An 18,061-nucleotide genomic window follows, 5' to 3' on the forward strand; every position below is an offset into this window, starting at 1 on the left:
GACATGGCAGATGTTTGTCCTCCAGTCAAAATCCTTATAAATAAAGCCATTAATGAAACCCCTGCAAATACTTCCCACTGTCTTTTTAGTAGCTGAAATGGAGATGATCATTAATTTGCAATTAAGTCTATCCCCTAGGAAGCCTAAGGTAAAGTCAGGTGATTTGATTCTTGTCACTAAAAGAAAAACTGGAATAGAAGATGCCCAAAGTGAACTGGTAAAATGTTCATAGTTACGTCGATTTTTTGCATTAAAAAATACGAGAAAAATTACAAGTGCATTATTTGTTTCAATACAGCTTTCTCCCTGTACGTTTTGAATCCCCTTTGTGCCAATACCACGAGTTACTGATTGTTTAGGTAGGGCTATACCCGTCGCTATAGGTCTTTCGCCACTGTTTATCGAAAACTGGGCATAACCTGTGAAAATATGTGCTAATTTGGTTGAAAATGTAAATTATTATGACAACCTTCGCGCCTTGGCAGCTCGTGCGATGACAGATCGCATGGGTGGAGAAAAAAATGGACAAGCTGCCACCGCGCCTGCCAGTATTGTAACAAAGGGGGAAAATATCATTTTCTTAAAGTCCCGTTTTTTTTTTTTTTTTTTTTTTTTTTTTTTTTTTTTTTTCAGCCATTGATTTCTTTTATCATATAGTTTATAAATAATAGTTGTTCCTTTGTTGACGAATAATTACAAATAAGAAAAGGTCCACCAGGTAAAATTAACCATACTATAAACTTCCTTGCATTTATTTTAGAATGTGGAAAACAAACACGTGCTTTGACAGAGCAGCACTTTGTTATTGAGACATTTAAAGGGACACTCAAGTCTAATACGTTTTTCGATAGGAATTGATAGAATAACAGAAACCAAATTTTGGAGTCAAGCACGTCACAAGATAGGGAGTAGCAATAGTGGGTAGCGATACGTGTATTTTTTTAAGAAACCCTCTTCATTCACATTCTTCCCAGTCAATTCCAGTCTGGATATATCTCAATGTACCTGATAACTTGGTATAAAAAGCGTGTTGCACGTCTAACACGCCACAAGATTCCTTTGATTTTGAATTTTTATCGCGTGCATGAAGATTTTGACACGCAACGGTTTGTTTTACATTTTCCCCTAAACTCAACACTTTGGGTAACAGATGAGACAGCGGTTTATTATTTCTGAGAAACAAGAACTTCTTAAATTTTTCTGAGAGTGCAGAAAATAGCACATTAGAAGAGATAAATCCAGGCCCAGATGTACTATAGAAGTAAAAGTAACTGTATTTCCTTGACCAATTTTCCCTTCCATCATGTATGTGGCAACACTGATAAAATGATGATCCTAAAATAATTTAAGGACCAGAGGAAAAGTTAATTTTCAAGATCAATCACCAGAGACCATAACAGAAACTAGATTTGCTTCTGCTCGCAAAGATGAAATGCACCCGCGGGACACGGTAGATCAGGAAAATCTTCGCGCTTACTTGACATTTCCCACGTCTGAGGTGAAGATATGCTATGAATCAAAGCGTTCACATTGTGCAATATGCGAAGATGATGAGCGAGAAATCTCCCTGGCATTAATCAAACCCTGAAAACATCCAAATTTTTCATCACGCCGGGCAACAGCTGCGGGAAATTATGCAAGGCTGTTACGTCATTCCTAAAATACAAGGCTACTGCTGATATCCAGGACAGAACTTTCTCCTTGATTCAATTATAAATTGAAGAAATTGCACGTCTGTTTCAGAAATGCTGACATTTACCTTGTGCAATTGTGATTTAAATTGGACACGTGGAGGGTTCGGATGGAGTTGTCTGTCAAACCAAAGTTGTGATCTATGATCACTTCAACCATCTTGAGACCCTTTCAGAAATTGAAAATCGATGTTATTGCGATGATCTTTTTAAATAGATATATTTGGATGTAATGCCTTCGTCTCTCTCCTTTCCCTTATTCATTTTCAAACACAATATATGATGTCACTTTGAAGACAACGTTTACACTGTATCATTGGGTTAAACTATTTTCAGGTTAATATCCCTCACCCCTCAACTCCCACCCCCATCTCCATTTTTACCAAAATTTTGGGCATCGTTTTTGTGGCGCTAATTAAATAACTTCAATTGCAATAAACGAAGCTCATTTACTCTAATATATCATCTTTTTTAAGCGAAGAAAACCCCCTGCTCTTTCACCTGTCCCACTTAACCTTCAGAGAGACTGGCAATGTTGTAAAAGATAAAGGTAAGACAACTGGCCGACGTAAGCCATCTGTTAGATTTCAAATATTGTGATATCTTTTGTGTGATGTTAAAAAAACAGTCGTAGAGGCTAGGAATCTTAAGTGTTCCACTTTGGTTTGAACGGTCACTCTGAAGAGGCATTTTTTAGTCCATCGAATTGACGTATGGGCAGCCACGTTTATTTAGAAAATTTAAAGATAGGCCATATGGAAATAGTATCGAACAATGGAACTTTGGAGCTAATTAAAGCTAGGATAGAAGATTTTGGGTCCGAGGTTAAAGCAGATGAAATATAAACACCAACAAAACGACATTCTATTGTGTCGTTCATGGCAAAAGGCATATCATGATATATATATGTGTAGTAGGATTAGTAATTAAGTCGCCCTATATTTAATACCAACTTAAAAGGCCGTTGAAGCACTTCATTATTTCCTAAGTGAAATTAATGGGAGAAAATGAGTATTAAACTCTCTTTCGAAGTCTTGTCAAATTGGCTCGCACCATCACGTGGTCTTCCATTAAGCTGACGTTAAAATAATCGTGGGTGTTGTCAATATTTGCCGACAACAAAGTTGAATCCATCTAGTCACACCCTCATTAATTTAAAGAACCGGTCGAAAGTAATAGACGGCCCTAGACGAAATTTCCAACAAACGCCCATCAACGGAATTGACAGTTAAGTTACCTAGAAATCAATTTGGTCCTCTTTTCAAAGATATCTTTCTTACATTTTGAAGGATTTCTTATGATAGAGAAAATTCATTATTTCCTTCATCGTAATTTTGCCATTGCCCGGAGTGAACCGGACACTGGTGTCACGATCAAAGACCCTTTCAACCCTCAAGACATGTTTTAATTTCTCTGGTGTCAGTATCTTTGATTGCAGTGACGTAAATACATGCTTTTATAGGCTTGTACGGAAACCTTGTGTATGATGGGTCCAAACAGAAACAAAAAATATTTTAACCATTAATTTTCGGAATCAAAGAATCCCTTAACTTGAGTTATTATCCTTAATCGTTATAATAAACCCCAAAGCAATACTTCAATATCTTAAAATGCCACAAAGAATTTACACATTGTTAAAAAGTTATGAGAAGTGAGAGAGAGAACGTTTTTGTAGTTGAGATTTTCTTCGGTCATGTGGTCTCACTTTCTACTCTGATCACGTCTGCTGTGTTCGGACATAAAGATCGCCCGGACATAAAACTAAGCCTGTTTCATGTTTGGCAGGTTTATGACCAGTTTTATTGGCATGAGAATAGGTCTCGTTATTTATATATGCCTGTTGCTCACATTACTTGAAATTGAAAAAAAATGCGATTAATTTGTTTAAAAACGCCCAATATTATTTTTGTTTTGAGGTTTTTTACTCTGTTACATTGTAATACCCACCTTTAATAATTACATGCTTCAAGTCGATGATGATAATGCGTTACACAGTCCATAGTTTGCTTGTTACAAGACACATTCCCATGCTCAGCATAATATAAAAGATGCTTTTTTCTTTCTCTGTGTAAATACCCGGTATACAGGGATACACTATGGCTACTCCTGGGTTAGCCATAATTCATATTATTATCAAACCGAACAAATACATTTATGTCTATCTTGAAGAGATTTGTCAAAATGAATAGTGTAATGAGACACCTCTGCCCTCTCTTTAGTAAAAATTGCTCTTTTTTTTGTGTGTGTAGCTGAAGATCACTTCATCAGTTTAGGGAGAGCGTGCCATTATTTTTCAAGTGAGAACAACATGATGTAATCATTAACGGATAGAATTTCAAACAACGAACTGTTGTCGGATATAAGTTAAGTAGGTATATTTACATTTTAAACCACGAAAGATTCTTTATGTTTTGAAAAATTAATTACAAAAACATCATCATCATAAGTATAGTGCAATAGTCACGTGTACAGATGGCGTGTCAAATAAAATGATTGGATTGAACGATCCACATATTTTTATAGTGACAACGGTTATTCTGCCGGTGTCAACATTCCCATAGCGTGTCTATGTCTCACAAAATTGTGACCAAAATAAGAGAACCCAGCAAGACTTCCCATCTTTAATTACCAATACTACGATAAGCTATATGGGAATGGGGTACAACGTGGATTTATTGTTTCGAACAACGAACCACTTTGCACTTTACGGCGCTGCTGATAACAACAGCTTTCTTGTTGCTGGTACCAGTAGACTAGGGAAGGTTTCAATAGCTCGGTACATCGTGAGAAAGCAACGCTATAGCGTGGCCTTCGACAAGCGTTTATGATAATGAGGGAGATGTATTGTTTTATCGCAAAATCATTAACGGTTTAATTTGCCGGTAGCAAACACGATTGGTAACTCTTTGCTTACTGCGTTACTGCATCGTGAGAAAATAACAGTAAATCCAACTCGCGACGATTACCGAGAAGACATTGTTCCTTGTACTGCTTGGTATTGTTTTAGAGCTTATAGCTTTACATTTCCTCGGGGCTTTGGGAGAAACGTTTTTCGGCAGCGGGGCTTCATATCTTCAACCCCATGTGAATAGTTTGAATTAAAAATTCTCACACAAGGTAATTTAGGTAGAGAAGGAGCCTTTTTGCATGGAATAAATGAATAAAATCCTTTGATCATTGGGTTGGAATCTCTGATGAAAAACGATACCTCAAAATTGTTTCCGACTAGACAATAGCATTAAGGCCCATATTGCTATCCTTAACGAGATTCATGTGTAAATCAAACAGTTCTATATATCATCTAAACCATCTGATTAAAGAAAATTGACAATACCTTTATACCCCGCAACAAATTTAATAATTTGACCGTTACAGAAACATCGGAACAAATTCAGTCCATGCAATGAGAAGAAATAATGAATGGGAACGTCTGAAACCTACTCCATTTTTGCGATTGTTAACTATAAACAAGAAGGATTTAAAACCGAAATTACAGACCAGACGTTTAAAAGCTTGACAACACTTATCTGCGACTTCACATCTTAATAGGAAGTGCTTGCGGCGCCGGTAGAAGACGAACCGCAAAAGTTGAAACGATATTTAGTCCCAGATCTCGTTGTTAAGGAGACGGTATATAATAAACAGCAAGGCCAGATTATGTTTCAAGATTACCCCTAAAAGACAATAATGACCGTTTTGCGACACGGGGTGCCATATACCTGGGTGAAATTTAATTAAAGTGACAAGCGCTGTAAGGGAAGAGCAACGGAAGAGTGAACACCTAAAGGCCGATTATTTCCAGCAACTTTCATTGCATGTTTCTTGAGTAGTAGGTCCTGACCCGAGCCTCCTGGCAAGAGAAAAGGGTGAAAAGGAGTCTCAAAATTCAATTAAAAATCTGCAGGTAAAAGACACAGGTGTGGAGTTTTATCGCCCTAGACAATTTGTTTACACCTATTGCGTTGGTTTAAGCGGTGGGTTTTTTTTATCGAATCAAGTTGTTTCACTGACTGCTTTTTTAGGGGGAGGGGTGGGACTGGAGAGAGAGGGGGGAATGAGGATGGTATTCGTCTTCTGTAAGAGCCATCAAGCATTTGTGAACAAACATTCACGAGAAAGACAAAACTGTGTAAAATTGTAGTATGTTAGACAAATAAACCCGTGAAGAAGTTACAGATTCCCAGTTTATACGTTAAGAGAGATGAGAATGTTCCCATCAAAAGGGATATCGCTCTCACTCTCAGCTATTTTCACATATGTAGAACGGTACCGGTAAGACACTAACGGTTTAAAGAGGGACTGTCACCCACTGGTTACGTACCTCCATCCTAGTAAGAGGATTATGAAGTGGACACTTTTCCACAAAAAGAAGACTGTTTACTTGTCTTTTTCTCTTAGTTATGGGACTCATAAGTTGGCGTTGTTTGGTTTTATCGGTTTAAAACGTGAACATGTCAGAAATGTCACAAATTCAAAACAAACACTGCGTAGATTTTGATCTGAGCTTACTCTATCGAATGAGATGAGAAACCATGCAAATTGATGCTACACGTGGACAAACGACAAAATACAAGGGACGTTCGATCAGAACTACGTTCTCTGTTGAAAAAAAAAAAAAAAGAAAGAAAGAAAGAAAGAAAAAAAGAAAGAAAAAAATTGCGCCATTGTGTACAGATGCTCGCCACTTGAACCTGTCTTCTTCAGATTATTTTTTTTTAGGGTAGGTAAACTTGATCACCGCTTCAAGTCACTTCCCGGTGATTGTGATATTGTAACTATATATTGTATGGCTTTCCTGGTACTGGTTGTTCCATAACTTCATATTTCCCTATACTGATTGTAAGACCACAGTTGCAAGCCTAGGCGAACTGATCAACGGTTTGTTGCCATTTCAGTTATGAAGCAGTCATCGGCAAACGAGAAGCCGTTGATAGAGTTTGATGTAACTGATGAAAACTTCTGAAGCCTCCTTTGAATAGTCGGTGCGGTGATTTGATACCGATGCCTAGCTGTATTGGTATCTCTGAATACATCTGAATGCATGGTAGAAACCAATGTTGAACAGGGTGGGAGCAAGGCAACATCCTTCGTATGAGACAGAGAATGGCAAGGATAGCTATAACAGTTGGTTTAAAAAATCTGTAGCCATCAAAGAATTATAGATGTCGTTCAATGACGATGGATTTCTGAAGACATCCATTCTATGTTTCGATTATCAGTGTATGATGTATATCAAGTAATCAAGCAGGCCGATGGATTGCAAAGAGAGTTTACATAAAACGACAGAAAATAGAATCCAACCAAAACGCGTTTTTAAACCAATGTTCTTTGCTGCAAAACTGTAAAGTTACAATGAGGAAATGCCTTGAGTGATTAAAAGTAATTTCCTGATTTAATTATTGTCCTAAAACGTCGCTTCCTTTCACATGAGCTCTGTAGGGAAAAATAAATTTTGTTCTTCAGATTGAAATTCATAATTTTGAATTACTTAACACGCCGCTTCACACTTCTATAACAACATTGGTTTCTAAGGGAAGACGATTGGCTTAAAACACGGAAAAAATAGGCCTACACCGCACATTTATTCCGTGCAAAAGGCTATCTTCCTATCATGCCATTACAAAGTTTTTAAGGGATAAGCAGTTTGTTAATTTGATATTAAACGGTATACATTAAACGAAATAAAGTGTAGGATTAGATGATGATACAACATATAAACTACACCGTAGCTTACAAAGAAATTACGCCATCACATTTCCAGCGTGGCTGTAAAAAGAGACGGAGAATATTTGCTCTTATCTATCGAAATATCGCTTTCAATTTTTGTTATCAGAGAAAACAATCAGTGAAATCTAATATGGGCCGTAATCCGATTTATAAACAGTACAAATCACAAGGACCGCCGAAGTCAAAACAGGACAGATGCAAATAAAACTTTCTTTTTTATCTTTTGTCATATCATCTTTCCTATTCACTCATCAAGCGTTGTTTGGGCTGGAAGTGTGAGCACAAAAGTGCAAGTTAAAGGATTTGTTTAATCTAGTGGAAGGCGGGTGCTTGAGCCGGCCACCCAGAAAGGCGACAAAGTCAGACGGATTTCACTTTCATCGGCTGGTGCAAGTATACTGGAGAGTTTTTATATGATCATTTCTATCTTGCTGTCATGACTGACTGCAGACGGACAAGGCTCTACTTCCAACTAATTTTCAAAAGCAAGCCGCCTACCTGCGCCGTGCTTCCCCCACAGGTGTCATCACATTTCTATTATATATATTAAGTATATATACCCCAGTGTATAATATCAACACGATTTTGAAATAATATTTTCCACTCTGCATTTGCTCTATTTAATTCGACCTGAAAGCTCCACAAACATGTTTATTTGAAATCATCCCAATGCCAACAGAAATGAATGCTATAAAAGTGATGAGCTGAAGGCTAATCGCTTCTGATGGACTGGATACTTTTTGCTTATTTTAAAACAATGCTACATTGAGTAGATGTGCAATATTTACTCCAGTTGCGGTCATCCGGAATACCCAGACGCTTAATCATTGTAACCACCACACCAGGAGAAGATCTATAGGGCCCCAGTCTCAATAAAGTAAAACGAAACATCTTCGTGCTCCATTAGTTATTTGGTGTATGTTTATTGTATCGTCACATCAATATGTTGTTTGTAGTTTGCCCCTATTATGGCAGATGATTAGAGCGAGGGCTTCTTGTGCCACAATAATCTTCGTTTTGTGATTCTTTGTGTTAGCATAAAATTAAAATCTAGGTATTTCTCAACCATGGCCGTTTTTCCCTGAATTATCAGTTTCGTTGGCTATAATGTTTTCAAAGATAAGTCTAGATTTAACAAAACATAACAAATCTGTTCTTTTGTAAATTTTATTCAGTTGCACAATCTCCGTTATTACAATTATCAAAAAATCACAATACTTGGGTAATATCAACATCTTATGTGCAAAGTTATGTTCAAAGTGAAAAAAGTTCTTACATTAAGATAATTGTGAATAAAACCGTACAAACAGAAGAGACTTAAATTAATTCTTACTCCACCTTACTGATTAAAATTGTAATGAGTATTACCACATAAAAACTACAGGAATGACTGCAAAATACACTTTATCATAAATATTTAAACATATTATAAAGAAGCGTGTATTTCAAAGTAAGTCTACAAGTGACAAAGCATCAAATAATCTAACAATGAAAAGGGATATCCTTTAAAAATCAGACAGGAACACCAGTAAAACTAGTAACACATATGCTAAGGCAGAACAGAAGAATACCTCTGTACAACCAATATCTAATAGGTCGAAATTTTCTTCATTTTGTTCAGTATGATTATTTATATTGAGATGACATTCAAAGCAACTTGTAAATGGAGTTTCAATATCAAAATGTGAAAAGTACCCTGAAACAAAATTTCCATGTGCAGTCACCTGACATTTAGAAGACAGATTTTAATGAGACAAAATGATCAGCTGTCTAATTTTAAAATTACCAATATGATAATAATATCACCCAGTCAATGGACACCAGTTGTAGATCCTTCTCACATCCAGTATTAAAAAAGCTTCCTGACAATTAAATAGCATGACTATAACATAAACAGAGTCATCTAAACAGAGGCCATTTGCCTGACATCATCAGTTAACCAGATAAATTTTGTTTGCTACAATGCTGTTTCTGAAAACGAATGCTGTTTCTGAAAATGAATTTCAAGTGAATTTGTGAAAGGGACTAAAAAATCATGGTATAATTATATGTTGGGACTAGTCTAAGTGTTTCAATACTGATATGTTTACCACTCCATGTAAAACGCTGAATTATAAAATAAATTTTGTGTCATTAATTTTCATTGGAGTCACTCTCTTCACAAATTGCATTTAGAAAAAATTAATTTTAACTGTACTCAAGATGTATTCAGTATTTCTCATTAAATGCAGACACTTTAAAAAAAAATTATAATAAAAACATCACACAATCACTATGAATAAAGAAATAAAGAGATATAAATGGCAAGAACAATAACAAAATAATTATTATATTAGCAAAAAATAATTAATTAAATAGTTAAATAAAGAAAACATCCATTTTCATTAGGTTTCACTCAAAATCTTCTTGAAGAGGGTTCTGCACTAAAAAAAGGTATATTTCACCATCTGGCACATACATATAAATTTTGGGCAGATCTTGCAAAAAAACTCAAATGTTAAAACTGTTCAACTAAGGAAGACACTGAGAGATCAGCATCTCTTGGTGACACATCTTTAAACATAATCAACCATAAAACAGCAGCAAAGAGTCTTTTACATATTCCACTTGAAAATATCACGAGGTAAAGACATGGGCAAATTAATTTAATTCCTCAATTTACAAAGTCAATATGACTGTTTTAATTTCTTTCCATTCCTACCTTCTACTTTATAATTACATTGCATACTGATTACTGTATGGACTTTCATAGGTCTAAGCCCTGATAACTTGTAATAAGTATGTTGTGGTGTAAGACTGGGTTCAGATTCAAACATCCTACCAGCAGGACTCAACTCTGCGGGGGATTCTCCTTAAAGTGCATTCAGTGTAATCAACTTGAGTAGCTAGTTAATGAGTTAATACATCTTAGCAACACGAGGATTGCACTTACGGAGAATCTCCCAAAAAGTTCAAGCTATCCAGCTATTGTATGATGGGTTTATCTGAATGCTCCAAGTGACCTTGTTCTGCCCTAGTCAAGTGACTATGACCACATTTTAAAGTACATACGCCCCATCCTGATCATGCTATCATTAAAAATGGCTTCCTGGAACTAGTGCACAAATAAGGAGGCCTAGTTAACATCCCAGGTGTTACAGAGAGCTTGGGCCTGCCCCCATTACCTCTAGCTAGCCCCTCCCCCCACCCTCCATTATAAACTAAATGGGTGTGGCACAAAAGCTGTCTCCATGTCACTTCACAGCATCACAACCAAATATCATCATATTGCCATAAAAAACAAGTCACATTGTGTCAATCTACAGTGTATGTGTGTCTGTGATGACCACACTATCAAACTACACTGCATAAGTTACCCATTGCCATGCTATCCTTATAACCCCTGGTTCATTTAGCTGTTTCTAGTCCTCCATGCTCCCCCTTAACACAATATGACAGCATCACTTGTTGTATTATACCCAGAATGAAGCTATTTTCCACAAAATTGGGAGAGAGGTCCGTCCATGTCCCTGAAGACAGTTTACACAGAGTCTTCCTTGGAATCTTCATTCACAGCAGCATGCTTGGCTTTGACCAGTGTGTTCAGCATGATGAGTATCTGATCCAACTTCTGGTCCATTTTGTTGACCTGGGAAGTAGAAAATGAACAGCTTCTGAAAATGTTTATATATATAGATATATATGTGTGTGTGTGTGTGTGTGTGGCAAATGCTTTGATAAAATATCAATCCTTTTGATATTTCAGCATAAAAGAGAAAAGGTGTTAGATTTATCAAAGCATGGAGACGGTGGAAATATTCTGACACAGGAGGAGAACAGACAACCCACAGTGAGGTAACAGTTTATAAAGTGTACTCTTTGCAGCCATAATACACTGTATATGTACGCCCAAGCACAGATGCAGATGTTTTGCCAAACAAATACAATCTGCAGGAGTGAATTCTGACTGGTGCATGCTGCAACACCCAGTCTCCTCACAAAAACAAAACAAATCTGTGTGGAAGTGATATGGAATATTGCCTCAAGACAAACGAGAGGCACAGGTGGAAAACAAAACAGTCTGTGTATGTTATTTTGTGGTGAAAAAACAGGCCTGTTGAATTTCAAATGATGTTGAAGTGAAAATGGTTCTAAAAGTACATCAGCAACAAGCAACGAAAAAAAAAAAAAACACTAAAAAAATTTGCAACAACTACTGCAGGTAATATTTGATCAATTAAAAACTGCCTTTTTTTCCTCCACCTTTTTGAATTTACAAAATGCTCACATTTTCCATGGGGGTTACTGATAAACACATTGTAGAACTAATTCCAGTAGGTTGAACCATAAATACATTGTATTAATCAGTTAAAAGTAGCACAGAAGATTCTGGTAAGATCAAAGTCAGTATAGCTTTGATGTGCCTTGCAATATCTTCAGCATTCTGTTTATATTTTAGATCTACCTTTCCCTCAACACTATCATATTTCCGGTAGAAAACAAAAAAAGTACACTGGAGCCTCGAACTCTTGCTGAGAGTTTCTTTCTCATTCATTTCCTGACTTGCAGACACGAAAAGATATCTTTTAAAATTACCTTTGATTTTTTTTTACAAAATTATTCAAACATTTATCCAAATCATGGATTTTTTTTTTGAGTACAAAACACATACAGGATGAAACCACAGCTATTTTTTCCTTCCTGAATTTTTCTTTCTGATAATATTAAATTAAAATCGCCTGGTTTCCTTCAACAAAACTGACATAAAAGCTAAGGATAAAGCAGTGCATAATTTTTGTCACACTAAATAGATGTGGAAGTATTGGAGGTAAACAACAATTTCAATAGTAGCTGTTCACTACAGAAAATGACTAAGAATATTCTTACATAACACAGATGATGAAATTCTTTTCTGACATAAAACCTCAAAACTTCCACTCTCTCCATAGACAATGTTCTCTCAGATTCCAGTGTGACAAGTTAAAAGCACACAACAGGAATTCAAAAAGCAGCATGTGATTGCCCAGGCCTTCTGATCAATTGATACGACACCACAGCCATGTCACAGCCAGATCAGAAAACAATGTCACTGTCTCTTCCATCACAATGGTAAAACTATATGTGCTAGCTGGTGGTAAGAATATGCTGACATGAGTGCTGTGGCATACAATACAACCACAGTTATGACAATACAGGGACTGGGGGAGAAATGATGCACTTTAATGGAAAAAATCAGCTATTTCAATCTCTGTCAGATCATATACATCAAATTCAATTACGTCTAGCAAAATGCAGTACTTGAGTCATTTTCAAAGTGTTTTACATTTGTACAATATGTAGCTTCCATATGTTGTACAATGTACCGTGAAATGGGAAAAATGAAAGGCACCATTTCCAGTTAGTTTCACTTACTGATGGGGCAGAAAAATTCCTTTTCCCTGATTGTTTTTTCTTTTAACAAAACAAATTCCAATTAAAAAAGACAGTAAAAAACAAACCTGTGACATTGGGACATGTGATTATGTGAAAACATAACACAATCTAAAAACTCCTCTTGTAATGAGTACTTAAATAACTCTAGGACACAATACAATAAGTGTACTTGGCAGAACCCCTACCCTTTTCCTTGTCAGAAAGGTATTTGAAACAATGGTAAGCATACCTCTGGCTCAGGTTCGATTTCATTCCAACACTGATTAGTGAATATTTAGGATACAGTATCAGTGCATTATGCAAGTGACGAGACTTACTATTGTGCAATGGAGTGAACGGGTGCAGTCAAAACGGGGGGAAAAAAGTCCAGCTGCCATCACGAGGAATATTTCATTGAAGGCAGTTCTTGACTGAACAATGAAACTTCCATCAAATATCATTATACTGCTGATTATAGTAAAAAAAGAAAATGTAAACTGGAAAAAGTAGCCATAGGAGCAAAACACCAGAGGAATTTCAATCCAAACACACATTTTTATTGCTCAGGTTAAATATCCTAAGGTCTTAGGAATCAACTTGTTTCAAAGAACCAGCTAAGCTATGTCAAATGAAAAACTATCTTATAATAGGACAGAAAAGCCAAAGAACATTACTTGCCACCTGCCAAATGACAAAAAATTGAAAAATTGCCAATCAGTAATCCTTCAGTTATACAACTGTTTGATATTCTTTATATCAAATCTCCTGAATTTGTATTGGTTTTAGGACGTGTCAGCTTTGTATACACGTACATTTACAAAAACTTGGAAATTTCTCACAAAAAAATATTGATATTTTTTTCTTCACTATCAAATTTTACGAGAAAAATTGTGAAGTAAAAGTCAGATTTTAGCACACTCCTGAAAGGGAAAGATATCAAAGTGAAATAATTATTTGGTTTAGGCAGGACTTAGTAAGGCTCAACAGATTTACAGCAAGTTTATAACCCAGCTATCTCACAGCACCTGTGTACTCAAAATTCTCATCAAATCCAAGCAGGAGATGTTAGTTCTTCCCTTATACTGTGTTGACTTAAGTACCAATCAACTTTTGCCTGAAGTTTTGTAGCAAATGAATTGACAAGTGGAAATCACATGTCAGCGCATTCAAAGAAAATCGAACCTCCCATCTCAAATTATACACTTGCATGTGAGGCAGGCAAAAAAATTATCCATAGAAACTGTGACAACACAAAGCCTGACAAACATAAACCCCCAGTTTCTCATAAAGGGCTCGGGTCTTTGACTTTTGTTTCACAGTCTCTCTGCGTGGCACCTCGGTGTGTACTAGTGAAATCAAATACACAAAGCTAAAATGACAAGTCTCATCTTCCAATAGATCAAAGAGGCATCCGCATAGATAAGTTGCAGTTTGATTGGCTGGTTAAATGGGCAAATCAAATTGGCCAGTCTGCTGTGTTATCTTAGCAAACAGCGAGTTTTACGATCATGTGCCATGAAATTGATTTCTGGTCATCTTCCTTGCCAGGTAATTGAAGTTTAATGATAAACAGAGCTTTCAATTTTCACTCTCACAGATTTGCATCTTCTTTCCCCGTTTTTCCTGCTAAGAAAAGGCTGTTGTATGGCTGGAGTTTAAATAAGAAAATTGAAAGACAAACAAATGGTTGAAAATGTAACCTTCTTACAGTTGTTGAATGGGTCTTCTGATACGGAAAAGTGCAATATTTCTAAAGCCATACACCAAGCATGACTTCCTCTTCACAATGCCACCATCAATTTCATTTTTGCAAATTATCAGAAAATGATATCTTATTTATCACACTTTTGCATTAACTCTATGCTGAATAGAGTCGTCAGCCTTAGAATATAAGCAATCTATTTATCACCCTATTTCTAAACCATATATCTGAATACAAATATATCTTGATCTTAGGTCTTTTTAAAGTTGATAAGAATATATTCATATTTTCTAACAAATTAATCAACACATCTGTCATCTTGAGCCAGAGTTAATTAAGATCATGGGATATGACAAAGGATATATCTTTTGTCAAAAACTTATTAAATTTTGAATAATAAACACATCTGTCATCGGACCTGGATTGGTTTGTAATCAAAGTGTCAAAAGAGGAAGGTAACACAAACAAGAAATTGAGCTGCTTTAATCTGAAGTAAATTTGAATATAATTGTCGAAGCATCAAAGATGAGAAACATAGCCTGCATGAAATGCTCATCACTATTGAGAAATAGTGATGAAAGATTATCTACCAGCACTGTGATGGAGAAAAAAACTGGGTCATTAATAATTCAATGTAGATAACTTTGATGTTTCTAAAGCTCTGATAGCTTTGTGGTCAATTTTAAAGAAAAAGAGAACAACCATCTCATATTTCACCTGGCACACCAAAAAGATGACATTCAGAATGATTTTCACGACATGTTTTCGCCCTGTCAAAACCAAACTCTGCCCAAACCCAACTTTTCCACTGGAAATTATATATTTTCACCTGTAACTCGTTATTTCTACTGAATGTAAATGTAAAATATCACGTCGTTCTTTATTAAAAATATAGTCAGAAATTTATACAAATTAAACAGGGAGAGAGCTGGGAAAGTAATATTAACATCCCCTGTGTGATCACCAAAAATTTCTCTGGTATATTTTGCACTGTAAATATCAAGGTGCCACATTTTTATTAACTTAAATGTATGTGTAAACATTTCTGTATGAGGTGATGTTAAATTGTACATACAACTGAGATGATATGAGCTCTTCAGGTATTAGTTACTCATCAAGTGACTTAGTCATCTGCCATTTTAAGAAGAAGTCAAAACAAAACGTTCTCATTTTTTTTTTCCAAATACAAGTAATGAACATTATGGCATTTAGGTTTAAATCTGAATTAGAAGACAATTGAACTATGGGTTTAGTGGCCACAAAATTTTTTTGATAGAATCTTCAATCACTACAAGTACTCAGTTTCAAAGAGAGGAACCAAAAGGCTGTGCCTCACTGGGCAAAAAGCTGCAACACAGTAACTTCAATACTTCAAACAAGGGGTTATCCCGGGGGTTATCACTGCCTAAAACAAAGGTTTACAGAAGAATTCCTCAGTTGAAGCCATACATCACACAAGATGTGTAATTAGTTGATAACTTCGATTGTTAAAATGCTTGGGTCTGGCAATTTTTAATTTCATTGTTCTGAATATTGACCTAAACTACTTTCAGACCCATAACAGATTGATAAAGCAAACAAGTCCTCAATTTATTTCCACTTATGACAGCTTTTATCACAGACAGATAGCCCTATCTCTTCCAACAGAAATCTGAGATATTTGTTCAGCGCCAGAATCTCTCCATGAGAACTTGTCTATACCACACAGGCCAACCCAAGATAACCACTCTAAGAGCACAAACATAAGTCCTTACGCCAGGTATTGATTTAAGAATAATAAGTTTATCTTAGACCTGTGTGCAGCAGATATTCATAAAACGTAAATATGGACCCGTGGCGGGGAGCTTTGCTCTCATGTGAGATAATAACATGACTTTATCAGCCTTACGCCTCAGAGTAATTTACCAGTTGAGACTTATGAAGCCTCCAACAAGATTGACATGTTATCATAACATGACCTTACAAAAATGCTTCACAACCACTACCACCAGAAAACTGTGTCCATAATTAATAGTCTCTAGATAAAAGAATGCAATGCGGATATAATGGTTTTTTGACTTTCATAACAGGCGGCTAAACGAAACCTTTACCTGAAAAATGGTTGGTCAATTAATATCACCTGATGGCAGCAAAATAAATGAGTAATTTCCTGTTGACGGAGTCTTGACTTAAGTTAGGTTCAGTATCAGGGTTCCCCTCTCTCCCCAGACTTCCTGTTACAGCACCTGTGTATACTTTCAACAATCTAAAGAAAGACATGTCAATTCTACTTTGAAATTAAAAATAAAAATGGATGTTATTTTGGGATTTCCTTTCTTTGGGGGGTGGGGGTGGGGGGTGGGAAGGGAGCCCAGCATAAGACAGATAGCTTTGATTAATCAAACATCATTTCTAAGAAATATGAAATAGATTTTACCTCATATCATAGGGTGATATGGGAATATTAAATCTGTCTTTTAAATAAGATATTATCATTTTCATCACAGATTTAATGTTCACCTAGAAAGCTTCAAACTAATAAAACCAACATAACATATGTTAATAAATGAAAGTATAACTGAAACAACTGAAAAATTTATAAATTATGAACCACTTGTCACAGATTACCCACAAACAGACACTTGCTCACCCACTCTCCAGCTTTACAGTAAAGAAAGACAATGAAAAAGAAAAGGAATGTACAGCAAGAGGCTAAAAAAAGATACATATATTGTGGTCTTGGTAAAACAACATACTTTCTGGATATCAAATCATGCTTGTTGTCCCTGCAGGAAACAACAACAATTCAATAAAATATTTCGTCACTGAATGGAAATGCCTGTCTTTGTTTCAAATGTGAAACAGGAAATTGTTTTAATCTGAGTATAAGGGCATCAGATTTTGGGATTTTTTTGTCTTCGTTTTACTTGAAATACTGAAACTAGGATAAAAATTCAGGTTAGTTTCATACTTAGGACAAGTGGTTGAATCAAATGTACTTTCCATTATTCAACTGAGGATGTACCTACATGTACTGCAGGCTGGTGACCACAACAATTTATTTTTTATAATTTTTTTTGTGTCAGAATATCTTATGTCTCACCCAAATAGCATCCGTAATTTTTTCTTTCCAGATGCAATAAATAAAAATATCTTCAACAAAATTTTTGTATACTAATTTTAAAACTTTCCACATTCTTGTGCATGAATTACCCCCCACCCCAAAAAAAGACAATTTTCAAAGAACATCTACAAAGAACACACTGAATTCCACAGTTCAATTCCTGTCCTTACACATCAGCAAAGAAAAAAGGGAAACAGTTTTCATGAAAAACAATGCACACTAAAAGTCACTGTTATTGCTCATGCACCATATGTTTTCGTACAAGAGGAAACAGCAAGCCATAGTGTGGGACAGTGCAGTGAATGTCCAAAAGTCTTGTGTGTTACAGGGACTGGACTGTGTGAGTGTGTGAGCTACAACAGGTGCTTCATTAGAGTGCAAAAGTGTGGGCTCCACCTTTCTAAACAGCTCAATGTATCATCTACTGTCATTAAGCTGACATATGAT

The 18,061-nt window shown here is 35.9% G+C and overlaps 1 protein-coding gene across 10 annotated transcripts in view; it reads right to left on the reverse strand.

Moving 5' to 3' along the window:
• Positions 1 to 8,567: 8,567 nt before the first annotated feature.
• The window catches only part of LOC106178442 (potassium voltage-gated channel subfamily KQT member 1), a 56,599-nt gene continuing 47,105 nt past the window's right edge, over positions 8,568 to 18,061 (reverse strand). For all 10 annotated transcript variants that reach the window (XR_015331705.1, XR_015331706.1, XM_013561613.2 and 7 more), the window contains one exon: positions 8,568 to 11,046. Coding sequence is in view for 8 of the 10 variants with exons in the window: in XM_013561613.2 (XP_013417067.1) it covers positions 10,939 to 11,046 (108 nt within the window). In the remaining 2 variants the exon portion in view is untranslated. The remainder of the gene's footprint in view (positions 11,047 to 18,061) is intronic.

Source organism: Lingula anatina, chromosome 1, assembly GCF_051362555.1.
Source record: "Lingula anatina isolate TDL-2025a chromosome 1, LinAna3.0, whole genome shotgun sequence".
NCBI classification, from domain to species: domain Eukaryota; kingdom Metazoa; phylum Brachiopoda; class Lingulata; order Lingulida; family Lingulidae; genus Lingula; species Lingula anatina.